Genomic DNA, 25,583 nt, shown 5'->3' with positions numbered 1-25,583 from the left:
GTTTCGCAATAGAAAGTAATAAATGAGAAGTAATTTTACCTGTTAATAATCTCTAATAATAATTTTATATTGTATAACAGTTCAGATTGCCAACGAGTTCTGTCCTACGACTGCAAACGATTTATATTTTTAAAAAAATTAGATATAAATGTTGTGATTTATAATTGGCAAAATCTTATCGCTCTCTTTTATTGTATTTATCCATTCTTTTTGACAACAAGTCAAGCGCGAGCTAATAAAAGGATGATTCCGAGAGAGATAAATTTGTCGGCAACAATGGATAAATAATTATTATTTAAAGAAAGTAAAGTGAAAAAATATCACGAAAAAAGCACTTAAAATTGAAATAACTATAGAACCATTCAAACTTTCTAAAAACTCGCATTAAAATTATATTTGTAAATTGCCTTTTCAGGAAGCCTAATTTCAACTCTCTAATTGACTTTCATCGGGTAGATCAGTCAATATAGTTTTTTTACTTCAAATTTAAGCGTTGATAATTCTTGAATGAAAAATTGAATTTTCTTTTGTATTTTATATGGCCTTTTTAACGTGTCAAATTTCACCTCTGTATTTGTATACCTATGTCTTGTAGAGAGAGATCCGCACAGTGTTACATCCATCAAGTTGCACAGTGTTACATAAACAAGTAATAATTTTCAAACTTATCTACTCATCTTCATAATTTCAAGTTTCTAAGTTTAATAGCTTTTACGGAACAGAACAACATTAAGTTGAACACCATTTAAGAATTAAGTTGAACCCCATTAAGTTGAATTCATAAAATATCGGAGTCTATTACGATTTTTAGAGAGGAACATTTAGGGTAACGCTAAAACTATGCGCGAGACTTACCGAATTTTATAGATTTCATATAGACATTTAATGGATGAAAGCAAATTAGTTTTGCAAAGTTAAGACTATTTAACGAAAAATAAGATTAACAAAATAATATTCGAAATATAGTGAATGTATTCGCTTTAACTCACCTTTTTATCTTGTAGAGACAAACATTGGCTAGCATCCGGCATCAACAAAAAGGTGCTATTTCAACATTTAGATCGTTTTGTACATAAAATATCGCAATAACTTTTTCTAACACTTAATGCAATGTTTTTTACTTCCACTCAAAATCAATTTCATTATTTATATATCACATTACACACCATTTTTTTTCATAAATCGAATGGTTTTTTTCAAGCTTTCTTAGCTGTAATTATTCCATAAGGGTTGCTAGAATAAATAATGGAAGTCGATAAACATAATTACGAACTGGATCATAAAATCTATCATTCTGGAAGACATTAAAGAGTTCAGAAGCGTCGCGCCAGCATAACAACGCAACCATTCAAGGACAAGTTGGATAAGGACACTAGTTTCGTGTCTTCAGAAGAAGCATTATTTCCCGTATTCAAAAGTAGCGCGTGCCTGCAATCATTTATTGATTTGAGTTTTCTCTTCATTGGGTTTATTGATTCAGTTGAGGAATTACAATACAATAGGCAAGGTAATGTTTAGAAAGTCAAATTCTCCAAAACTTAATTACTAAAATAGTACTTGCTAGTGATTTATTGCGTCCAGACAACTCAAAATTTGTAAATTAGGTTTTGTTTAAAAAAAGAGGGGGGAGGGCAAATCGATATTAAGATATATTGATATCATATTGATAACGATAACGTAATTACTTAAATAGGTTTTGCTAGTAATTTATTGTGGCCAGACAATTCAAAAGTTTGCAAATTAGATTTTGTTTAAAGAAGAGGGGACACAAATAGATATTAATAACGATAACATTAAGATATATTTATATCATATTGATAACGCTAGCGTGATTACCAAAATAGTACACGCTAGTGATTTATTGTGACCAGACAACTCAGAATTTGTAAATTAAGTTTGTTTAAAAAAAGAGAGGGGGGCAAATATATATTGATGACGATATTAAGATATATTGATATCATATTGATAACGATAATGTATTACTTAAATAGGTTTTGCTAGTAATTTATTGTGGCCAGACAATTCAAAAGTTTTTAAATTAGATTTTATTTAAGAAAGAAGCGGAACAAATATATATTATTAACGATAACATTAAGATATATTTATATCATATTGATAGCACTAACGTAATTACCAAAATAGTACATGCTAGTGATTTATTGTGACCAGAAGTTTGTAAATTGGGGGTTTAAAAAAAGAGGGGATATATATTGATAACGATAACATTAAGAGATTTGAGAAAGTTGAGCAAATGATATTTTTTAAATATTTTGTGGGAGAGAGAGGGTATAGTATAAAATAAATCGGGGATCAATATTTAAAAATATTTAACTGAAGAGGTAAAAAATATAAAAAGCATCAGGCCCATCCTGATTTACGGAATAATGAGCACCAATCTGATTTCTTCCCCACAATCTCTAACTCCTATCAATAAAGCTGTTTCAATCATTTAATAACAGTGTGGGTCGTTTAAAGTATATTGTTATTGTAGCAATCGTTAATTTTCAGAACTAATTCAATTTCAGAAGTTGTTCTGAAAGCTGTAGGAATGTTTTAAGTATTAAAAAACTGCTTTTTTTTATTTAGATTAACAGAAGCCAACAAAACTTTCTGCAAACATTTGTTTTCCGATTTTATTGGGATGAGATGCATTATTATAAAATCAATTTACTTACTTTGTTACCATTTGCTACCATTATTTTTAAAATACACTGTAAAAAATTACAGATCAAATTTTGATAAAATGTACGAGCACTCAGGGATCCGGTATTTTTTACCGGAACATGTTTTGGAACAAAAATACCTGATATACTTTAAATGTTACAGTAATAATAACGGCAAAATCAAATTCAAATTTTAAAATATTACAGTAGAAATTACTGCATAATACTTTGCAATAAATATGGATTTTACGGATGGTGCACTCAAAGCACCCGGTATTTTATACCGTAATTTGAACCAGAACTTTTCATTGCATAGAAGAAGCAGTTTGGTTATCATAAATATTTTAGCGAATTCATTTGTGGTTTAATAATTCCGTTTACAAATAAGGAATGCAGTTTTCATAATATTGTAACTTCATACATCAGTCTGCCTGTAAAACTTTTATTTAATTACTTACTTTTGCTAGGCACGTAATATTTAATTAAAGCAAACATTATTTATCAATTATGTAATTAGTTTATCTCCAATATTCAATAGCAAATTTTAAATACTTGTTCAATATAATAGATTTGCCTTGGTTGAATAAATCATACTGTCATATGTTTTTATAAAACTTATTAAAGGAAAACACAACTTTATGTATGGTGTTAAATAATAACGATGATATGCATCAAAACACTTTAACATTTATGAACTGTTTATGAATATGTTCATCATAAATTATTGCGTCTATATAGCTACAGTATTTATCAGGGGATAATGCTCGATGACCTCATAATATAAAAAAACACTACTCTTAGTTTCAGGCGTTTAATTTAGAATAAAAATGAAATTTTGAATAATAATTCAAAGTTAAACTATATAATACAAGATGATCGTTTAACGAAATAATGAATATAATTTAACTTTATTAATAAATAAAATCAAAAAATAAAATCAAAAATAATTAATATCAACTGTTGTAAATTTCATGCTGATGACAATGCATAGAACACTTCCTAGTTTTCAAAAAACATCACCCATAACTTCAAATAGAGAAACCAGATACTTCCATGTCAACTCATTCTCATTCTATGCTTAATAAAAAGGGCATCAACTCTTCTCCTTTTTTTTTCTTTCTTTTTTATATTTTTTTTTAGCATGAAGCACATGTGGGAGAATTTCTGCTTTCCACTGTACTATTATTCTATATAGCTATTGCTTCACTTCGAATATCATTTTTCTACGAAAGTTCATTTCAATTTTACTATTTAATTAAAATTAATTATAAAAGCACTGGTTTTTGTTCTAATAAACTACATCAATTTATTGGTATTCATGGTGTGTAAGATGTAAAAAAATGTAAATGTGCGTGGATTAACTATATGAAATAAAGTGAAAACTTTTCTGTTCTTTCTATTTCTAACCACTCCAGTCTTAAATTTCATTTAAAACAACACTTAAAATCACAAATGGTAAAATTTTTTAATAACATCTAAAAGCGTTTTAGTGTTGCGATTTCCGGTGTCTTTTTTTACCATTTGTAACTTTAAACGTTGTTTTCGATTAAATTTAATATTATCACAAAGAATAACTATCGTAATATCTCATAATTTTTCTTGTTTCGTTTTCGAGTTTAATATCCTTCATACTCATCTCTTTTGTCTATCAACTTTTAAATTTCATTTGGCATAATTACTGTTAGCATAGAGTAATAAAACCCCCACTTTGGCTTCCTAAAGATTTAATTAAAATGTTCAGTTTTGAAGATTTTACCATGGCAACCTTAACAACAGTTAGACAACATCTTTGACAAACCTAGACAACGTTTAAGTAACCTAGTTCAGGGTGACGTCCCTAACTTTAATGGCAACCGTAAAATAGCTTTCGTTAGAATTACGACATAAAGAGCTAGTTTTAGAATTCATGCTAGTAAATGAGGTTGTAAAAAGTAATACTTTAAAAAAACTATCCAAATAAATTTAGTTTATTGTATAGTTACATTTAGTTTAGCTTATTATATTTAATCATAAATAGAATTTATGTAGCAAAAATATTTACCTAATAAATGAGTGAAACACGATAACAGTAATGGGTTTAAAATCGTGGTACAGTTTAAATTGTTTCTATAAAAAGTTTGCTTACCTTAGAAATTAAACTTGTAAGAAAAGTTGTTCGATTACTATTAACTAATTTTTTCATGCAGTTTATTTGAGTAAAAAAGGCCATATCATTATTAGGACTTAAAATACGAATTACCAGAAATATTTTAGTGAAAGTCACATTCATGCAGCCTGAGGTTAACGAAAAATACGCTCAAATACTGTCTCTCTAACTGAAGAACCACACTACCACCACAAAGTCTGAGGCTTTCTGCTGCTATGGAAACAGCAAAAAAGAGCGTTTAAAAAATGGGAGGCTTTGATACTTCTGACTCCGACCAAAGTCAAAGCCTGTCTTAAATTTTTAACCCACGCCTCTACCACTAATATCGTAACCAGAGCCACGATGGCTCAGGGGATAGAGCTTTCGCCTTTCAATGCGGAGAACCGGGTTCGAATCCCTGTCGATACGAATTCCGCATCCGGACGTGAAATATCCTCAGTGGTTCACGAATCACGGGTTATAGTCCCTTGCCTCCAGCCTAACCGTGGGAGGTTCTCGTGGTCTTCTTCTCCATGTAACGCAAATGCGGGTTACCTCCATCCAAAAGTCCTCCACGAAGGCAAATTTCTCCCAATACTCGATCCAGGAGTTCCCTTGTTTTCTGGATTGGGTTCAAAATTTTAAGGCTACGGAGTTGAACTTTATTAGTCGTAAACCTATATAATTGGGTGGGCTGTTCAACAACGGTTATATATTATAAAATAATATCGTAACCATTGTTAACGACACCACTCTAGACAGGAGGGAGAGTTCTTTAGTAAGACAAACAGCGAAAAGTTCCCTTTTCGAAATAAATAATGTATTTATCTGAAACATACCTTATCTAAAATATGGGTTTAAAAGTGTTTGGAGGGTTAGATTATACTTCTAAGAAAGAATCTCCACTAATGTTAGTTTTGAAATAATGCAGATTTTTATAAATAGAACAGCGGCACCACGTAAATGTGTATACATTTTTTTAATAGTTTTAATTTTCTAATAGTATAAAATTTTAAAAGTTGAATAGTTTTTAATAAATTTTTTAATACCTCTCTTGTAGTACCATATGCTTTGTCTTAAAAAAATTTAAGAAAATCATAAATGGGGAAAATTAGAGGTACTGCCTGTTTTATTAGGACAACAGAATCGAGAAAATAACCATGACTAAAATTTCACTTTAGCAAGTCATTAAAAAATGTTTCAAAAAAGAAAAAGTTTATTACTTTTTTTTATTATGACTAGGAGCTAAAAAGAGGGACGCTGCCAAAATTCTAAACTCAATTATCTCCTTTAAAAACAGACGCAATCTCAATATAAACAGTTTTTGATGAGATTGGTTCTTCTCTAATAACAAGTTACTAAATTTAAAGTATTTTCTTCAGCGCTAGATAAGAAGCATTTACCAGGCTGAAGAGTTTACTATGTTTCTCAAAATAGCCTATCCTTTTTAATAGAATGTTTTTCAACGTATTCCATATTCCTAACGTTATTTGTTTGCTCACACTTTCTATATTTTCTTTTTTATCTCTATAACAGTTAAGCTCCTCTATCAATATTGTTCTAAGAGACATAGTCAACATTGACTTTCCCCAACTTATTATTGTATTCTATCCCTTTCCCCAACATAAAGACAAAACTAGTTGAATGTATTGTGCTACGATAGCCTAATATATTTTAGAAAAGAACGACTTAATAAATATCGAAGTTTTAGTCTGTTATAATTTATTTAAATATATACAAATCATGTTTAATGGTTAATATTTAAAGATATCTTAAATTTAAGATTAGACAATAAACGTTCACCTCCGTTAGAAGTCTTACAACTTTCATTGTTGGTAAGTTAATTTTTGTATCAAGCATAAAGACAAAATAGCCTCGTATAGAAAGTCGCATAAATTAAACTAATATTCAACTAATTATTTATAAGTTCAACCTGTAAAACGTGGAAAGATTTTTAGTTAGGATAAAGTCTTACCTGCACTTCTTCCAGCTCGATGTCTATGTGACTGGCATCTAAGATTTCTTCATTGCTTTGAGCTGACACAGGAGATAGTTCTGTTGGACTAGAAAGTGGTGATGGCACGGTATCTATCTGTATAGTTGGAAGGCTCTAAGAAGGCAGAGATTAACGCATTGGCATACATACATGATATTTAATAATGAATGACAATTATATAATGCAATTGGAATGATACTTTATATAACTTGTGTACAATGCACACCAATGTCTTAGTACAGAAATACACTGTTATGCATCGGTATCTAAACTTTCCTTATTATTTTGAGTTAACAAGGGTGATAATTCTGCTGAACTAAAGTTTGGCATGTTATTTATCTGTATAGTTGCCAGGATCCAAGAAAGCAAAGTTTAACACATTGGCTTACATACCATACATTTTATAATGTACACAACTGTATAATGCTTTTTTATTTCCAATGCCTATCTGTGTTAACATTTTGTCAATTCAAGTATTCACTGGGTTGATTTCTTGGCCATTCTTTCAGGGGCACCATAATAGGTGGGCCAACGTTGCTCCCACAGTAAAGACAGATACAGAAAATGGAAGAACATCCATGATTTGCTCGGGATTCGAACCCAGAATCTTTCGATTGCAAGGCCAGTTAGATGACCTCTACACAGTCCGGTCGGCCAATTGTATAATGTAATGGGAATAATATTTTATACAATTATGTATAATGTACACCTTTATCATCGGACAACAATACATTATGTATCAGTATCTAAACTTTACTTATTTATCTTTAGCTAACACGGTTAATAATTCTGCTGTGGTAATGACACGGCATCTGACTGTATAGTTGGAAGGATCTAAGAAACCAGAGAATCTGTACATTGGCATACATACATTGTAATTTACATTGTAGCACTGTTATATATTGGGTTATTATGTATTGGGTTTATAATGTATGAATGCACTATAATGTATTGGGTATAATTCTTTGGACAATAATGCACAATGTATCGATCCAAATACAATATTATATTGTAGAGCACAGGTATCTAAAAAATTTTCATAATTTTGAGCTCACACAATTGATAAATCCGTTGAACTAAAGTGTGGGTATGGTTCGGTATCTACCTGTATAATGGGAAAATTTCAAGAGGGTAGGGCATCTAACATGGTAACATTAAAATTCAGAATGCATTACTACTGCACAATGTAATAAGATAAATAATTTAAGGGCATTAAAAATCTTACCAATTTTTTTATTTATTTACTTTGCACTTGAAATGGTTGTATTCAATAATCGAGTGAATTTCCAACCATATTCACCCGATTTACTAAGATAAATTTACGTAGTAATTCTTGAAACGGAAAAATTTTTGAAATAGTAATATATCGGAAGTGTTGAGATGAAAATGTTTTCCAATCGACTTTCCCAAAAAAAAATCGACACTTTCTGAAAAAAATTAATTTATTTTGTACTCGAAACAATTGTATTCAAGATTCGAGTGATTTTGCACTCATACCCATTCGATTCACCACGATAAATTGACGTACCGTAAACCGGGGCGAGTGTACCCATTTTAGTTTTTTTTAATTTTCACTATTTTAAATTGCAAATAAAAAAAATTTTACCGACGGAGGACGTTCAGACTCAAAGGAAGATGGCGCTGTAGTAGTTTGATCCGTTTTTATTTATTTGGTGTCTTTTTAACCGACCTGTTCAAACGTCTTTTGAGAGATTTGTATTGAAAATCAGCAAACTTTTAGTTGGTGTTCCGTAAGTATATTATTATTATTACTATTTTCACTTTGGTTAAGTGATAAACTTATCTAAGACTAAGATTACATTAATTTTATATGAAAAAAAACCAAAAAGAATATTAGTTTTGCTGTTGCAAACAAAAAGCCAGAATTCGCGGGGCGAGTCTACCCATTCGTATTTAGTTTTAATAAAGCATAATAATATAATTTAGAACTTTGTTTATATTAAAATTAAGTCATTTTAAATGAATTTGAGTTTTATTATTTTAATTCTGCATTGATAAATTTATCATTAATAAGAAAATTTATAGGTTAAATATAAATGTGAATATGAAATATGTTTATTTTACCTATTTCTTCAATTTTTATATTACAAAATTAACTTTTTTTATTTAATGCAAGTTNACCACGATAAATTGACGTAGTAATTCTTGACATGGAGTAATTCTTGACATAGAGTAATTTCTTGAAGAAGTATTGATACATCTGCAGAGACGAGTGGAATTTTTTTTTTTATGAAACATATATATTAATTGAACTGACAAAAAAAATTTTTTTAATGGAATTAATATTAATCATCTATTAGAATTGAATATGTATTAAAATATCTATTGTAATAAAATTTGAACTAAACATTCATTAGAATGGAACTTTCTCTGAAACATGTCCATAAAAACAAATACGGGAATTCACTATAAAATATACACATAAAGAGAATAAACAATGCACAAATGAATATCATAAATATGATAAAACTCAATTATTATGTTCGTTACATTAAAATAAAAACTTTTATATCTTTACACCTAAGTTGTTAACTAACGTAAGTCTCAGTAAAAATCGGATGTGACAGATTTACAAGAATTTATATCATTTCATGCATTTAGAAAATGTCAGAAATCTGAAATGCCAAGTCATTAGGAGACCACCTTTGAATTCGAGACTACAAAATGTAAAAGCTACTTCTTTTACATTCTAGTCAAACGTACGAGAATATAAATGGTAATTTAACGTGAATTTATTTCAAAAATGTTAGTTCGACTCAAACTTTTGAAAGATGATATGAAGCTTCAAAGCTTGAAGCAACTCCGTTTACTTCGAGTGAAATTCCCTGCAATTCCTTGGAAATGTTAAATTTTTAGTTCTATTATAATTTTAGTTTAAGCTTAGATGTTAAATATCCAAAAGAATATAAATGCTAAATAAGATCCAATGTTTAAATAGAACCAAAATTTTAAAGCGAGTTAATGAAATTAAAATTTTAAGTTTTTGTATACTTTAAAATTGCTTTTATTTTAATTATAAAATATTTTTGTAATTGTTAATGCTTAATTGTCTATATCAGTGATAAATATTTCCAAAAGTCTGAATGAATGAGAATAAATTTTATTTTAAATTATACAACTTTTTAATGAATTGATTTATTAAAAAAACATAAATTCAATGCTATCGAAAATGTTTTAAATAGTTTTTATCAATTACTTAAAAAAATTAACAAAAAAAATTTGAGTAAAACATTTTAATACATTTTCGATAGCATTGAATTTTTGCTTCTTTCAATAAATTAATTAATTAAAAAATTTTATCTATAATTTTTTAAGAGCATTGAAAATATATAAATTTCTGAAAGTATTTTCAAAAGACGTTTTTTTTTAAATATTTTTTTAACCATTTGTGCCAAAATATTTCAGTGCACTTAGTAAACGTAATAACATAGCATAAGTAATAATACATTTGCATAGTATATAATACTTAAATATTCCAATTTTATCTGTGAATTATGGAATTAAAAAACAAACACTTTAATTTTAAAAGAAATGGAACTAGATATTTTTTCTTAAGATTCGAAATGGGGAAAAAAACATAAGTGCCTCTTTAAGAAATTGTTAGTTGTTATTTCATGGAAAAAAACAAGATATGAGAGAATGAAGAGGGATAAAAAGCACATGTAGAAGATAGAAAGATATTTTAAGCATAAAATGTACTTATTTTTATTTTCACATAGAGTTAAAACCACAATATGGAATGTGTTTATAATTATTTTTTTGCAAAAGCAAACTATATTTCTCGAATCTATCTCATCATTTGTACCATTTTAAATATTTTAAAGATCAAAAATATTTGAAATACTAAAAAACAATTAATATTCAAATTTTTTTGAAAAACTTTAATTTTATGCCATTGAAAGTAAAGCTTCCATGCAAACAAACGGTGCATAGAGAAAAACTCTTATAGTAAGAAATATTTATAAAAAAACACTCATTCGGTTGCTTGTATTATTTAGGAGTTGTGTGGAACATTTATTTGTGTATAAATGCAATTAGTAGAATTAATAATTATTTAGATTTCATAGCTTTATCGGCAAGATCTAGTCAACAATTTATACACCGAAAAAATAACAGTACGGCCAAAACACCAAATAGAATATATCTTGTTTCTGTCTCTATGGGAACACCGAAATAATAAAAAAGAAAAAATTAAAATATAAAAATAGTGCATAGAAGAATAAAAATTTAAATTGAAGATCGAATTTGATAGTTCTAGGCAAAAGATTCGAATAAAAAAACTTTCCTACTAAATAAATAGTTCATATAGTAGAAAAGTTATCACAATAAGAAATGATATAGTGGAGCACTGAATACAATGTAATAGTTCCAGATTAAAGAGAAAAACAACATGAATAAAGCACAAATCAAGTACAAAAATGGACATACTATAGTTTCATTCCTGCAGACAAGAACCTTCCTCTATGAAACACCAAATTATTTTTAAAAAAAAATTTCAGTCGTTAAATATTAGGCAGATAATACAAAAGCAAAAACTTCATGTTAAATAAATTATGCATGATGGAAAAAGTTTTCATATTAAGAAACGTTACAATGGAATCCCAAATACAAAATAGTAGTTCTAGTTTAGAATAGAAAATGTTTATAATAATTAAATGATGTTTAAAGAAAGACTACCATACTAAAAAAACTGCACTATAGAATGTTGGCAAAGTTTTCTTTCTTAGAAATGGTACAATGGAATGCCAAATATAGTACAGTAGCTCTAGTTTAGAATCAAAAATTCTTACAAAAGAAAAAGGTCCAATGTAAATAAATTGTGTATGAAAAATACGATGACAGACGGCAGATACTAAGAAAGAAAGCGTTCGTAGTAAATAAATGTTGTATGAAAAAAAAGAGAAGGTTCTATTCTAAGAAATATATCAACGTAATACTGAATGCAATGTAATAATTCCAGTTTGGATAAATAGTTTCAAATAATGTCAGAGGAAATGTTCATATTAACTAAATGGTGTTTGTACGACTAAAGCATTTTCCTAATTTCAAAATATACTCAGCACTTTGAAACTTGATTTTAAAAAAAAATCATACATATTGATTTCTTCATACTTATTTCTCACGTAAGACTTTTATTTTAAGAAAGCTTTTTGAATCAAACACTTTCTTGCTAATAAAGATTAAAGTTCAAATTCCATCCTTTCAAATAAGGAACCTTTTAATATTAATCAATATTGCTCGAAAGACTTTAGAACTCAGCGTCATGCATTAACCAAGAAGCAAATTATACCGCTCTAACATGTTCATGTACCTCACTTAACACTGCAACATCCAAACAATTTGGGGAAAATAATAATCTTCCAATCAATATTTTGCATGCCCCGATTGAACAATGAATGTAACAAAATTGTACGCAAATTGATTAAGTCATTTAAACTTCAATATATTAAGAGCAATTCAAAATTTAGGACAAAATCTAAAAAATGATAAGTATTTTTCCTAAACGAAATATAGCAAATTGTACTCTACGAAATGATAATTGGGTACTGTTGAACTTTCAACAAACGTGGTTTTTGCAATAATATTAAAAGAATACATTTTAAATAATAAGAACTTAGGGAAAAAAGAAGTAAAAAAAAAAGTAATGAAGAATAGAAGTAAGATACATTAGATTTTTTGAGAATGGTTAATGTAAGTTGAAAATGAATAGACGTGGAAGGATTGAAAGAGGCACTTACTTTATTGCCACGCTTTTCCATTTTAGGTGAAGAGTTTCTTCGATCAGCATCTCTGGCGGCAACGGATGCCAATCTTACTACATTTTCAACAACTTTGGCGGCTACGGTATGAACATCATCATCAGCTATACCGTTCTCCTGTTCAGCAAAACAGATTGTTAAATTACTATTCCTTTTCGTTCGACCCGCTCATAAACACTACACATAGCTTGCAAAGGAGAATAGTTTTTATTGGTTAGAAATCCTAGCTGAGAAAATAAATATCAGCTCATTTAATTTATATCTTTAAAAAAATTGCCCAAGGCTAAAACGAAACGATTAGTGTTAGTCTATAGGTCTGAATGAGGTGAGTAATGATTATGTACCCTAAGTGGGAAGTTTTCTGTGAAAAAAAGTTATCTCAATTAAGTTGGAAAAAAAACGAAATTACTTTCGAACAACTCAATATATAGGAAATTAAGTGTATTTTCTATAACCCCCAAGACAATATCTGCTTTGCTATAAACACCTAAAATATATCAATTACAAATGTATCAATTAAAAATGAATCGATTACAATTACAAATGTTAATAAAACTTCTAAAATAATATTTTAATCAGCAGAAACACTTCATCTTAATATTTAAAAAAAAACTTTGTTCTTTGTCACATTTAGAAAATTAAATCTAAAATAAAATATTATTTAAGTATATTCTATTAACATTTTGGAATAAAATCTAGAACATGCTGGTCGCTAAACTTACCTGTACTTATCTGAAAAAGCAAAAATTACACTACAACAAAATGGATAAGAAAAGCGTGTGTTGTTACTTTTTGTTGTGAGGAAAAATATTAGTTCTGAAAGTTCTTGGAAGATTCGGGAATAAGGGTTGATTGTAAAGGATGCAGTGGGACACTTACAGGGGATATTTATTTACCTCTTTAACCGCCACGCGTAGATCTTCTTCCGCCCACTTTCCCTTATTGTACTTCCTTTGGTATTTCAAATAGAGTGGAGGACCTAGTCCTGAGAAAACAGAATTATCGTATATAGATTTTTCTTTAATCTGTCTTGCAAATCAATACTTTCTTCGGTTGAAGTTAGTTTTGGAGTTATAAGTTATGGGTGTTGAAGAGATTATTAATTCGTAATTCTTTATTATAACACACACTTCATCCATACTTTCTTCAGTTTAAATTGGTTTTAGGGGAAAGGGATATTAAAAGTATTCAAATGAATATTCATTCATATTTCTAAATTATAATACTTTCATTATTTATCATTTTTTAGTGGGAATTGGTTTGAGAGAAAAGTTATGGTTGTTGAAGTGATTATTGATTTACATATCTTCATATAATATTTTCATACTTTATCAATTTTTCTGTAGAAGTTAGTTTTAGAAGAAACATTATGGGTATTGAAGTAAACATTCATATTTTTTATTATAATACTCTCATACGTTATCAATCCTTTCTTTTGGGAAAATAGGTTTCGGAGGAAAAAGTTGTGGACATTTATGTTTGATTCATTGATATACATTCTTTATTAAAATGCTTTCTTACTTAATCATACTTCATACTTAATCACACTTCATTATCTAATATATATAATTCTCTTACGTGGCTCCCAAATTTTGGCTGTATTTCTTTTCCGCCGGTGGCAACGTCTGCTTTGTTTTGTTTACGTTACTATTTTGTTTACGTTACTTACACGGCGAATCGACCAATGATTGCCGCTAAAAATGTCACATGCCAAATCTAGCTGAGGTGGCTCAACATATGGCGCTTTTAAAAGCGGACACTGAAATAACCAGAGAGGTTGTTCAATTCTGCTACGGCAATCTCATACTACACTGCTGGACAATTGCTAAGGACGGATAACACTATCATCCATAGCAACCACAAAATGAAAGGAAGCAAAATGTGGAAAATAAGAAGAAGTGCNATTACGAATTTATTTGACGAATTTATTTGATTTTTGATTTATGTCACGAATTATACTGTAGCACATTTCTAATAGGTTTAACGAATTACACGTCATTTATCTGAATTCCAATTTATTTTAATGACTTAGTATTTACTAAATAGATGTAATTTTTTTTTTAAAAAAAGTTTTTATATGGATTTGAATGATTGTTTTGAATTCTTAGAATTTTGTGCATTTGCAATGTACAACACAATGTACAAGTTAGTAGTGAGCGAAGCGAGCTTGGTTTGCGAAGCAAACCATATAAGATTGCGTAGCAATTTTCGGGGGTTGGCGAGTGTTAGCGAGCAGGGGGCGCAGCCCACTAGTTAATAATATTCTTTCTTCAGGGGATGTTGGTTTTAAGGGAAAAGTTATAAAAATTCAAGTAATTATTTATTCACATTTCTTTATTTTATAATACTTTTTTTTAGGAAGTTGGTTTTGGAGGGAAAGGTTATGGGTATTCAAGTGGTTATTCATTCATATATTCCTTATTATAATGCTTCCATACTTTATCAATGCTTTCTTCTTCGGAAATGGTTTTTGTTGGGAAAAGTTATGGTTATTATTGTAATCATTAATTCATATATTCTTTTATGCTTTCACACTTAATCAATACTTTCTTTCGTGAAAATCGGTTTCGAGGGGAAAGTTTAAAGTTTCGAGTGATTATTCATTTATATTTCTTTATAATATTATTAACATACTTCCCCATTTTTTTGTGTGAAAATTGGTTTTGGTAGGATAGATTATAGATATTTATATGATTATTCATTCATTTATTCTTTATTAAAATTCTTTCATGCTTCATCAATGCTTTCTTTTGTGGAAATTGATTTTTTGGGGAAAGTTTACGGGTTTTAAGTGACTATTCGTTTATATTTCTTCCTCATAATACTTTCATGCTTTATAAATTTTTTTGTGGAAGCTGGTTTTAGAGGGAAATGTTACAGTTATTCAAATAATTATTCTTTATTGTAATTCTTTCAAATTTCCTTATTAAAATTCTTTTTCAACATGTATTCTAATTAATATTTGCATTATTAAAACACGTTGATTAATGATACACTTTTCATTTCACATCCTTTACAATTTCAATTCAAAAAGAGATACAATTTTCTTGGTGGTATTTATCAATGCATTCCGAGGTTTTTACTTTCAGAAACAAACTTTTAAAATTCTGAAATGTTTTATTTTCATATGAAATACTTTATTCCAACACAAATGCCATTTAAGAATCCAACACAAAAAAATCTCTTTAACCTTGAAGAGATTTTTTAATTGAATCAAATGAGCAAAAAAAAGTACGTTCATGTAGGGGCGCTCGATTTCCGGTTCGGAGACCAAAAGAATAGTAAACTTTCGGAGCTCCATTTTGGAATAAAAAATTAATTGGAAAAAGCTTCATAGCTTACGTAAGAAATATTATATATTACTGTTTTCAAATTTAAATTAAACTTAAAAAAATACACTGAAATTATGAGATTTGCATTCGAAAATTTAACAGTCAAGATATTTAAATTTTTAAATTTATTATTTAAATTTTAAAAATTATTTTAATTTTGACTAAAAATTTTTTATGACAAATTCAGTTTAAAAGTTTAGTTGAAAATTAGAAAAATAATTTATATGCATTAAAAAAAGTATAAAATTAGGAAATTTAAACATCTGCTATAGTTTAATTGTTTAAGAAAAAAGTCAAAGCAGGCAATATTTTAAATAATTTTTAATGCGAAAGCATTATACATAAACTTTGTAAACATTAATACAATTTTGTCCACTTTATGTTTATCACATTAAGGAATAATTCAAGGAAAGTTATTACTAGCTCCCAAAAGCTAACTTAAATACCGGTGGCATTCTTTTTCATAAACAAATGTTTTCTAGGCAAATATATTTATAGAATTCTTGTAATTTTAAGAAAATGATTATTTTAATTTGAAGTCAAATTCTAAGTTTTTTACCGAATTCCAAAGTATACTCAGTGCAAATAGAACTAATATAGTTTATAATATGATAGTTTTATGTTTGTGAATGATGGCAAGAGCAAAAAGGAAACATTAGTTTTTGTTAAAATATACAAGGGGACTAACTTTTAATTTAAAAAGAATTTTTATATTTTATAGGTCTTTTAATTATTTGTTCCATACTAATATAGTAGTTTTGCAAAGTAAGAGATAACTGGAAAATGATTTATTTTATTAGATACTAATAAAATAACCATATGTATCTAAATGAACTAAATATTATAAGAAATTGTCAGAATTCAGAAGTATAAAAAAGAAATCGAAGTGCAAGAGAAAAATATTTTTAAAAAATAATGTTAAAATTGAATTTCTTTTTATATATTTTATTTGGAAATTATTTTTACTTTAATTATCTTTAGTATAGAAATTATCTTTATTATAGATAACCTTGATAAGTAGAAAATATTTAAAGGTTAACTTTAAACGATGACTTTAAACATATCCTTATATCCAAATGTTGAAAGAAAAAAGTTGCTTATTATTTACCTCTTTGGGGGGCAAACCATTTTCGACTGGTGTACCGGTGTTGGCCGTGATTCCGTTTCCTGCAAAAAATTGAATAAATTATTTTCAGAAAGAAATGACAAAAATAAATACATTGTAAGAATACTACAGATTGATCGTTTTTAACTCACAATTATGTATTATTATTTCATAAAATATATAAATACACTTGTTTAAACTTGTAGGTATTGTTTTGCGCATTATACACTTCTGGACAACTCACAATTATATATTATTATATACAATTATACACAACTCACAATTATGTATCATTATTTCATAAAATATATAAATACACTTATTTAAACTCGCAGGTATTGTTTTGCGCATTATACAAGTCTGGTTAAAACTACCAAAATATGGTAAAATGTTTGTTTTGGGAGCACAAAAAGTTCATTGTTTTTTTACGAAAGATTTTGGTAAATTACTAATGATTTTGGTAAAATTAATAATGACATATTGTTTTATAATACGTGTTAAAGTTTGATAAATGTAATAAAATATTGTAATCTTATCACATTACCTTAGAGCATGTTATAAAAACTAGTTACTTGATTAAACTTATATTCGAATTATGTATTTTTTACTACATGAGTGGTAAGAATTATAATTTTGAGAACCAGAATTTATTATAAGAGTACTAGAACTAGAAAATATTGTAAGAGTACTACAGATGGATTGTTCGTAACTCACAATTATGTTTCATTATTTCATGAAATCTATATATACACTTATTTAAACTCACAGATAATGTTTTGCGCATAATATATTTAGAAAAGGTCTGGTCAAAACTACCAAAATATGGTAACACTTACCATGTTTATGGGCATTGTTTGGGAAACACAAAATGCACATTAATTTTTATCCGAAACATTTGGTAATGATCTTGGTAAATTTAACAATAAAATATTGTTTTATAATAAGGGGTAAAGTTTGATAAATGTGATAAAATTTGATAATCTGATCATATTACTTTAGAGCATGTTATAAAAACTATTTATTCTGTTAAATTTAATTTACAATTTTGAATTTTTTTACTACATGTGCGGTAATAAGAATCATGATTTTGATAACTAGAATTTCCGAAAAACCCTTAACATGAAAATTATTTAAATACCGTATCGTTTGGTTTTTTAGCTGAATTAAAGTTATGTATGGTAATTTACAGTATGGTAATTTTACCGAAATTTTTTTCTTCGCATGTTTCGACTAAAAAATTTATATATAATGAAAAACAAATCGAAATCTTAGTTTGAAAATATTTTGAGTTTTCAAAAATATCTGCAATTTTAAGACTATTTCATACAAATTGTGATTACACATAAATCTGTTTGCTAACAATTTTTAGTTAAGATTTTTTTTTCTAAAAGTTAAGTCCTTTCAAAAACTGATATGAACATATACTAAGCAAATTTTAGTATATATGGCCAGGAAGCATTTAAGACTCTCTGTTCAAGAAGCTTATACTATTTGATTGATATTAAAAAATTATTTAGTATTAATCGTACATTAAAACGTTATTAAATTATTTTTGTTGCATGCTTACATATTGCACAAAAATTTTGCAGCTGCATATTCAAAGAAGCTTACAAACAGAGCAAAATATGCTGCTTCATATTCAAACTTTTTGTTATTAACTTATAAACTGCTCAAATATTCTGCTGTAGCATATTCAAAGTATTTTTGTTATAAGCTTATAAACTGCGCAAAAATTCTGCCGTAGCATATTTCATATAGCTTGCAGAGAAGGCGAGTTCACAAAACGTACAACAAAAAGAGGATCGACATTGCAATTTCTAATCCCGTAACATTACGCAGTCAGGAGATCCGCAAACTCATAGATTATTTAAAAAATTGTATCATTGATCATTGAAGATATCATTGCTACACAAAAATGCATGGTCATAACTAAGGGTCAAAGCAAGCTTGGTCTATTCCAGAAATTTAACCATCCTAATAGTATTTGATATCCTCAATTTCACTTCTGAATAATAAATCTAAAAAGATCGTTGCATTCACTGTAAAAAATGCCAGATCAAATTACGATGGAAAGTTTCGCCACTTAAAGATGTCAGAGATCAGAATTTCTTACCGAAGAATCCATTNGAAAGAAATGACAAAAATAAATACATTGTAAGAATACTACAGATTGATCGTTTTTAACTCACAATTATGTATTATTATTTCATAAAATATATAAATACACTTGTTTAAACTTGTAGGTATTGTTTTGCGCATTATACACTTCTGGACAACTCACAATTATGTATTATTATATACAATTATACACAACTCACAATTATGTATCATTATTTCATAAAATATATAAATACACTTATTTAAACTCGCAGGTATTGTTTTGCGCATTATACAAGTCTGGTTAAAACTACCAAAATATGGTAAAATGTTTGTTTTGGGAGCACAAAAAGCACATTATTTGTTTCCGAAGGATTTTGATAAATTACTAATAATTTTGGTAAAATTAATAATAAATATTGTTTTATAATACGTGTTAAAGTTTGATAAATGTGATAAAATTTTGTAATCTTATCACATTACCTTAGAGCATGTAATAAAAACTATTTATTCGATTAAACTTATATTCGAATTATGTATTTTTTACTACATGAGCGGTAGGAATTATAATTTTGAGAACCAGAAGGATTTTGGTAAATTACTAATAATTTTGGTAAAATTAATGATAAAATATTGTTTTAAAATACGCGTTAAAGTTTGATAAATGTGATACAATTTTGTAATCTTATCACATCACCATAGAGCATGTAATAAAAACTATTTATTCGATTTAACTTATATTCGAATTATGCATTTTTTACTACATGAGTGGTAAGAATTATAATTTTGAGAACCAGAATTTATTATAAGAGTACTAGAACTAGAAAATATTGAAAGAGTACTAGAGATGGATTGTTTGTAACTCACGATTATGTTTCACTATTTCATGAAATCTATATATACACTTATTTAAACTCACAGATAATGTTTTGGGCATAATATACTTAGAAAAGATTGGATCAAAACTATTAAAATATGGTAACATTTACCGTGTTTATGGGTATTGTTTTGGAAACATAAAACGCACATTAATTTTTATCCGAAACATTTGGTAATGATCTTGGTAAAATTAACAATAAAATATTGTTTTGTAATAAGCGTTAAAGTTTGATAAATGTGATAAAATTTGGTAATATTATCATATTACTTTAAAGCAAGTTATAAAAACTATTTATTCTGCTAAACTTAATTTCCAATTTTTGTATTTTTTACTAATAAGAATTATAATTTTGAGAACCAGAATTTCCGAAAAACCCTTAGCATAAAAATTTCTTAAATACCGTATATTTTTGTTTTATTAGCTGAATTATACCTCTTTTATCAGAAAAGTCTTTACTCTACAGTACAGTAATTTAAGCAGATTTTTTTTCTTTGCATGTTTCGACTAAAAAAATTTTATATAATGACAAACAAATCAAAATCTTAATTTGAAAATATTTTGGAATTTCAAAAATATCTAAGATTTTAAGACTACTTCATACAAATTGTGATTACCTATAAATCTGTTTGCTAACAATTCTTAGTTAAGATTTTTTTTTCAAAAAGTTAAGTCCTTTCAAAAACTGCTATGAACATGCACTAAGCAAAGTTTAGTATATATGGTCAGGAAGTATTTAAGAAGTTTATAATATTTGATTGATATTAAAAAATGATTCAATATTAATCGCACATTAAAACGTTATTAAATTATTTTTGTTACATGCTTGCACCCTGAGCAAAAATTATGTAGCTGTATAATCAAAGAAGCTTACAAACAGTGCAAAATATGCAGCTTCATATTCAAACTATTTTTGTTATAAGCTCACAAACTTCACAAATATTCTGCTGCAGCATATTCAAAGTATTTTTGTTATAAGCTTGGAAGCTGTGCAAAAATTCTGCCGTAGCATATTCTATATAGCTTGCAGAGAAAGCGAGTTCACAAAACGTACAACAAAAAGAGGACATTGCAATTTCTAATCCCGTAACATTACGCAGTCAGGAGATCCGCATATTTATAGATTATTTGAAAAATGGTATCGTAGATATCATTGCTACACAAAAATGCATGGTCGTAACTAAGGGTCAAAGCAAACTTGGTCTTTTCCAGAAATTTGACCATTCTAATACTATTTGATATCTTCAATTTCACTTTTAAATAACGAATCGAAAAAGATCGCTACATACACTTTAAAAAAATGCCAGATCAAATTACGATGGAAAGTTTCGCCGCTTAGAGATGTCAGAGATCAGGTTTTCTTACCGTAAAATTCCTTTTCACCGAAAACTTTGCAGAACAAAAAAATATGATATACCGTAATTTTTACAGTAATTTACTGCAAAATTCCATATCAAATCATTGTAATTAAATAAATATAATACTATAGAACATCATAATAATTGTTATTTTAAATAGAGTTTCTAATATTAACAAACTATCACCAAAATAACGATTAAACTATTGTTTTCCAAGTGTATTTCCTTTAATTTTATTTTATAACCGTCGTTGAACAAGCAACCCCAATTTTGAATTTACGACTACCAACGTTCAACTCCGTAGCCCTGTAATTTTGAATCCAATCCAGAAGAGAAGGGAACTCCTGGATCAAGTATTGGAAGAAGTTTTCTTCGTGGATGACTTTTTGATAGAACTAACCCGCATTTGTGTCACATGGAGAAGAAAACCACCCACGAAAAGCCTGGCGGCAAGGACACTCTAACCCATGATACGTCTACCGTTGAGCATATTTTATGTTAACACTGACGTCGTTGAGAGCTGGGTGAGGAATTCGAATTGACCAGCCCTCGCTGGAATTCGAACCCTGTTTACCTCTTGGAGGAACAAGCGCTTTACAGCCTGAGCCACCACAGTATCTGACACTGATTGAGAAATAACGGATTACTCTACGAAGAATTTTCAACGACACTAATGCAAAAATTTTAGAGACTTAATAAATCGTGCTCACTTTCACAAATTCGAAAAGACGTAAAAGACTTATTAAGTACGTTTTTCAGGAATTGAAAGAAATGGTTTAAAACTACAAACCAATTTATCATTTATTGTATTAAAAGAAATAAAATCAAGTTTATGCTCCTTATAGATTCATATTGTGTATCTTTTGATACCCTGGCTAATTTTTTTCTATTGTACTTGTACTTTTGTTTGACATGAATACTAACTATTCAATTAACTTCTTATGTAGTTAAATACTAAAAGCTAAAATATTTATTTGATTAAAATGGAACTATTCTTCTAATCGGATGTTGAAACCCTTGATGTCATTTGTACCTCGAAATCTTTAACCTGAAAGTTCTAATAACATAATGAGCTTAAAGAATCTGAACCCATTGAAATTGAAGTACGTACTTCATTCCATCGTTCTTTTATTCTCAAATCTCTTAGAAACTTCAACATCAAAAGCTCTTCGTTTCATCTTAACATTCTCTTTTTAATAATTTCTTAGAAATAAAGCTTTTTTAGGACAAAAAAAAATTCTTTTAAGTCATTTGAACTTCATAAAAAATATTATTGAAAAGATTTAATATGTTAAAAAAATATTCTTTTTTTCTTCCTTTTCCAAGTTTTCTATCCATTTCTTAATTAATTGAGAATAATAATATTATTTCTAAACGGATATTCTTGAAGAAAAAAAAAGGCTTTCCTTTAAAGTTTGTTTTTAATGTTTTTGTGGATGTCATGAGTTTTAAGTTAATGCTCTTTAATTAATATATTTTGAAATTCAATTTGCACCAGACTTGAGCCAAAGCAAAAAAAAAAAGGATTTTTTTTGCTTTGAAGAGGATTAAAAAAAAGGAAAGAAAAACAGAATACAGTGCGCAAAGAAAGTGATTACTCTGAATAACTTTTGGTCTAATGATCGGATTTTCATGTGCTAGTACTCAATCTTTAAAATTAAAGTTTTTTATAGTAATGGACCTAAATATGTTAATTAATTCATGCAGAAGATATTTTAAGTTACAGAATGAGATAAAAAAACATATAAGCATATAATAAAAAATAAACATTTTTTTTTACTGGAATTATCTTTGGATAAAAACTTATACAATTGGGTGCAAAAATTGTTTGATCCGGAGACATGGGTAAATAGGTAAATAAATAAATTATCATTAAAAGTCTTAAACTTGCCGAAACTGTTAAGTCCATATTTTATATTCTTTAAAATGATGTGAAAGTTTGTATACCTTACAACTATAAAATTTTTCAATTACTGTTAAAAACAATATTAACAAAATTATCATTTAAAATTATTGTTTGTGGTTTTGGATAAATCAAATTTATAATAGTAGGCAGAAAAATTTCGATTTGTTTAAAAAGTTTTCAAGATATGGCGAATACGCAAAAAGTGAAATTATTATTAAGAGAGCCAAACTTTCGACCACTTTCCTGACTGAACTATTGGGACCATAAGTTCCGGATTGTTGTTAGCTCTTTTATTTTAATGGTTAAGTATCCAAACTTTTCCAAAAAAAATTTTTTTGATTCAGACAAAGTCCATTTTTGGTTTGATTTCGTAACTTAAAATATTGTCTGCACTAATTAGCCTATTTAAAATAATATACGAATACGTAAAAAGTGAAATTAACATTAAGGGAGGCAAACTTTCGACCACTTTCCTGACTGAACTATTGGAACCATAAGTTCCGAATTGTTGCTAGCCCTTTTATTTTGATGGTTAAGTATCCAAATTCCTTCAAACTATTCATGTTGATTCTGACATAGTACATTTTTTACCTGATTTCGTAAATTAACATACTGTTTGTACTAATTAGACAATTTAAAATTACACCCTTAAACCATTAAGAGAGAATCTAAATCCGACCATTCGATCAAAAGTTATTCAAGATGTTAACTTTCTGTTTTTGTGTACTTAAGATTTCTATCTCTTAATGAATAAATGAAAGTGTTTTTACGATTCTATATCAGTTTTTATGCATTGCAAGCGTTTTTACATTGTTATAATGCTCTTTAATTTGTTAGCTCTGTTTGAAAATCTAAACATAATTAATTAACATACACAATTTTAAGAAAAGATTATGTTTGAAGTGAAAAGTTTTCTAACAATGTTGTGTTGCCCACACTTATTTGTGAAGCAGAGATTTGAACTCTCACTAGCAGATTCATTTAAAAGCTTAAAAATGCAAAAAGTGTGCAAATATTTTTATTCGGAATTATGAGAAAAGACTATAAATGTGAGTTGACAAGCAAAAGTATTCTATTTCATCGAGAGTGTGCAACTTTTAAAATGAGTCTCAGCTGGCGATATAGCTCTGACATCTGACAATCACTGAATATAGAAGAGGTTGAACTTTTACTAACTGTGTTGAGAGATGATGACTTATAACACAATCAAAAAGTATGAATTAATATAAAAACACAATGAATATACGGTAAACATTATTCATTAAATTAGTATGAATAGTTTTATTAGTTTTACAATTTCGCATTCATGAATGCTTCATAACTCCACTATTATGTCTGTCATACCTGCAATTTTACAAATTAAAAATACGTCTAGTATTACAAAAAAAATTAAATGTTGCATTAGATATTAAGTTACATATGCCGCCCATATTATGCACTGTCCTGCTTTGCGCAAGTCTTCTCTAGCCGAGCGATATTGGGAAGCCCGAGACCTTTTAAATTAATGGACTCGAGTTACTGCATTATGTTTACCATCTTTTTTTGCATTTCACTTTCCTTATTGTGCTGTAACTACTGTCCAATAAATTTGCCATTGGAAATAAAAATATATTAAACTATATAAAGAGTATTATTATTATTATTTACTTTTGCTTATCTTTGTTGCAAAGACAGCTATTTTTAAAAATATGTGAAATTTTTTTTTATTCGATTGGTTACAATTATCATAAGTTTTTTTTCACTATACAATCAACCTAATAAATAAGATAATGAAATTAAACAAGTACTGCTGTAAAATTATTTTTTTTTTAATGTTTTAAAAATATTAAGATGCACGTTAATTGAATTGAAAATTGCAGATAGAAAAATGAAAATTTAATTAAATAATAATTAATTAAATATAAAGCACCAAATAGCTTCTACTTCGTCTCTTTATTATTGCTATTTTTACTATTATTATTATCATTATTGCAATTAGAAACCAGGATAGCTTCTTATGACTAGCAAAATAGTAATCACCTATATGCTTTGTAAAGAAATAATATTGTAAGTGGCAAAATCTAATTACATATACCTTTGTTTTTAAAAATTTCCTTTTGAGGAATAATAAATATCCCGTTCCATTTTGAATTTTTCTTCTATATTTGTCTTTAATACATCTATTGAAATCAAACTTTCGAAAACCAAGAAACAATTCAACAATCCATAATACAATAATTAGAAAGAAGCGTTTTGAAATCTTTTAAAATTTATTTTACCCTCCATTTTTGGTTCTAGCTTATAATAATGAAAAAGAAAACAAATTTTTGTTTCATATTTCAATCAAGGAAATAAATCTCTGACT

General features: G+C 27.8%; 1 protein-coding gene across 6 annotated transcripts in view; it reads right to left on the bottom strand.

Annotated features, from left to right (window-relative positions):
• Positions 1-25,583, bottom strand: part of LOC107436690 (uncharacterized) — a 114,507-nt gene that overhangs the window by 29,599 nt on the left and 59,325 nt on the right. For 4 of the 6 annotated variants that reach the window (XM_071181435.1, XM_071181437.1, XM_043045194.2 and 1 more), the window contains exons 2-4: positions 17,005-17,063; positions 12,544-12,681; positions 6,764-6,898 (exon numbers count right to left, since the gene is read on the bottom strand). In XM_071181435.1, the coding sequence (XP_071037536.1) occupies positions 6,764-6,898; positions 12,544-12,681; positions 17,005-17,063 (332 nt within the window). The remainder of the gene's footprint in view (positions 1-6,763; positions 6,899-12,543; positions 12,682-17,004; positions 17,064-25,583) is intronic. The other 2 variants (XM_071181446.1, XM_071181441.1) reach the window with 1 other exon arrangement.

The sequence above is a fragment of the Parasteatoda tepidariorum genome, chromosome 1, assembly GCF_043381705.1.
Source record: "Parasteatoda tepidariorum isolate YZ-2023 chromosome 1, CAS_Ptep_4.0, whole genome shotgun sequence".
NCBI lineage: Eukaryota > Metazoa > Arthropoda > Arachnida > Araneae > Theridiidae > Parasteatoda > Parasteatoda tepidariorum.
The sequence above is the reverse complement of the archived record's forward strand: the minus strand, read 5'-3'. Positions and strand labels throughout refer to the sequence as shown.